This window comes from Fopius arisanus, unplaced genomic scaffold, assembly GCF_000806365.1.
Source record: "Fopius arisanus strain USDA-PBARC FA_bdor unplaced genomic scaffold, ASM80636v1 scaffold00043, whole genome shotgun sequence".
Lineage (NCBI taxonomy): Eukaryota > Metazoa > Arthropoda > Insecta > Hymenoptera > Braconidae > Fopius > Fopius arisanus.
Genome location: NW_011887782.1, coordinates 865,284 through 868,259, shown reverse-complemented (window position 1 = coordinate 868,259; position 2,976 = coordinate 865,284). Strand labels below are relative to the sequence as shown.

General features: G+C 36.5%; 1 protein-coding gene across 4 annotated transcripts in view; it reads right to left on the bottom strand.

Moving 5' to 3' along the window:
- Positions 1-2,976, bottom strand: part of LOC105267023 (E3 ubiquitin-protein ligase MARCH8) — a 21,297-nt gene that overhangs the window by 13,882 nt on the left and 4,439 nt on the right. For all 4 annotated transcript variants that reach the window (XM_011305589.1, XM_011305590.1, XM_011305592.1 and 1 more), the window contains exons 4-5: positions 2,046-2,226; positions 1,695-1,960 (exon numbers count right to left, since the gene is read on the bottom strand). In XM_011305589.1, the coding sequence (XP_011303891.1) occupies positions 1,695-1,960; positions 2,046-2,226 (447 nt within the window). The remainder of the gene's footprint in view (positions 1-1,694; positions 1,961-2,045; positions 2,227-2,976) is intronic.

The window sequence follows — 2,976 nt, the reverse complement described above, 5'->3', positions numbered from 1 at the left end:
GAATAAACCATGATACGCGAAATCACTCAAAAATAATCTGAACTCAATAATGACCCGATTCGTACTAACTAAGAAACAATGAACACTAAGGTACACCAGATAGCTCTGGTATTTACACTTTGGTGTTTACTGGTTCTTATTTAAAGGCCACTTTCTGTTTATCGTGTCTGAATTTGGAATATCGTTGACACGTTCCATTTTTAGTATTTTTGAGCTCAAAAAGCATAAAAAACATATTATGTGTGACATCATTAGATTCATGTCATCGAGTACAACGACTTTTGTTACAAGAAAATTTTTGATCCCATATGAAAAAGATGAACTTATGCTTGTAGCATAAAAACATGAAGACTTAAATGCTCAAAACATATCTCATTATTTTTCCCACTTGGAGCCCTACAATTTCTATTTGAAAGATTTTTCGATTACTACCCACATTCAATAGTTACTTGGGTGTACAATTTTATCTCGGACACCCTGTATATAGATATAGTGGACTCCCAGAGTAGAGGTTCTCAGCGCGGAGATATATTGAGGGGTGGAATGGGAAAATCGCGTCTACCTTCTGAAATATAAGGGATGGATAAAAATGTTTCAAATAAACTTTGTTTCATATTTAAGAATAAAAATTATGGAGGAAAAAAAAAATTTTTTCATAGATTAGATTAGAAGCTGCCCTTTCTATTTCATAGTAATTTTTTGAATTAAATTATATTGCTATGAAAATATAATGACTCAGATTTTTAAATATTTTTTACTATTATTTGAAATTGAAAAATGACATTTTTTCCATTTTTTATCATTTTTTTTCGCCTATCGTACATTTGAACAGTTGTAGGTGTTGAACGGTACAAAATAGGGATGAAGTGCTTCATATGTTTTTTATCGGAAATATTTTGCTCTTCAAATTATATTCGACTAGAATTTATTCAACGGAATTTTATGCGGAAGTTGATAGAGGGAAAATTGATTAATTGATATTTTTTAACAATGCAAAATGCAGCAAGAAAAATATTCATATTTTTCGTTCAAAAATTCAAATTTGTGCGCGTTGACTGACGAAACAATTCCCCGACTCTGACCTAAGCATCGTGGTCTCGCCCCTCCAACTACCTGCACGGTACAATAGGACCCCTTATTTTATAGTCATTGGCCTAATTGAGGTTGGGAGCTAGGTGAGCCGATTGAGCGCACTTTGCCCATGCCTGGTCTATCCAGTTATATAGAGATCAGGGGAAAGATTTTGCGCGTTTTCTCGACTTAAAACTTATTTTTTTCCTCCCGTTAGGAGGCGTTTTGCGACGTTTATCAGATGCCTTTTAGAACACTGAGAAGTTAGGTATGTGGAGGTTAAGTAAATAATTGCATAACCTAATATTATTCCATTAGCCAAATTATTGGTAAACTACTCGACCTCTGAGTATATTACGAGTATCTCCTATCCACCGATAATTTATTACTCAATCTATCGTCAATCGTTTGCAACAGTTTGATAGAAAATTTAATTTGAATTATCACCGCGCCCGTGTTCACAAAACCTGCACACAACGCCCGTATTCGACGCCCCCTAACGGGAGCAAAAAAATAAGTTTTAAGTCGGGAAAAACGCACAAAATCTCTCCCCAGTGCGGCAGAGACACACGAGGCGAGGTTGCCGGACCCTGGTCTACTGCATAAGAAATTTGAAGAATTACCTGTTGAAAGCCCGCCATCTTCTGCAGAGTTCAATGTACGCTTTGCATTGAATATACATGAACACGAGACCGCCAGTAGAGCCAATTACCACCACAATCAATTTTGTCCAAAAGGGCCAATCGACGAAGCCCTTTCGTGCCTCTTCAACTGATCTCTCCACTAATACATAGAGTGACCACGCAACACATAATGCAGCCACAGCATGAAATGCAACAGCACACCACAGTTTGCGAATTTCAGGGGCTGACATTTCAAGTTTTTCCCACTGAAAATACAAACGTTTTATGAAAACCATATTCCCAGCAGACAGCTCGACTTAAGAATCATAAAAACACATGGAAAGAACCAACCTCGGAGAACGGCTTCGTCTTAGCGTGCATTATAAAAGTGAATTTACATAATTCACAAGTCCTTGTGTCTGATGCCTTTATCCATTGCTGAAGGCAGGCCTGGTGTACATGACGGAGACTTCCACTGCAGTAGCATGGTGCAAGTAACGGAGCCCCAATCTCTCCTTCACAGTGGCATATCCTATTTTTTTCCAATAAAAGTGAAAGATTACTCATCCATGTAACTATCTCTAGATATTGGGACTCAATGTGGTCGAAACCTTTATCGTCGATCATCAAATTGCTCATTTTCTTAATCCTTGTATATAAAATAAAAAAAGTTCCCACAAATATGCCCATTTTTCTCGTTAAATCAGCGGTAACCTTAAGGAAAATCAACTAATTCCATTTGTCAATATATGCGTATTTTACTACACAGTTCATCTCAATATTGGTAATTTGCATAGAGGCACAGTGGCAAGCAAGGTAAAGGAGAATAACATCAACAAATATTGCTGAAATCAGAGGTAGTGGAGTTATATTAGACATTTGCCGAGATTTGGATTGAGAAATTTGAAATTTAACGCCCGGGAGGACCGTCTATCGCACGTCATCTTTTCTTTGAACTTTATCTTTTCAGTGGGCTGAAAAAGTGATCTACTCATTTTACTAAAAAATAATAAAAAATACGTAGCTTATTATATATGACATATACTTGCGGCCATACATGCAATGTCATGTCATAGGAAGCTACATATTTTTTATTATTCTTTTAGTAAGCTTGGCAGTTCCCTCTTAAGGTTGTTGTCGCGCGACAGTCTCTGTAAAAAGTTTATCCGCTGTAAAACGGGCCAGTTTAGAACACAATCTTTTAGCGGTATATAGTCTCACTTGATTGATTGCATTGTGCATGGATAGTTAAAACATAACTATATATTTTCCATATTAACTA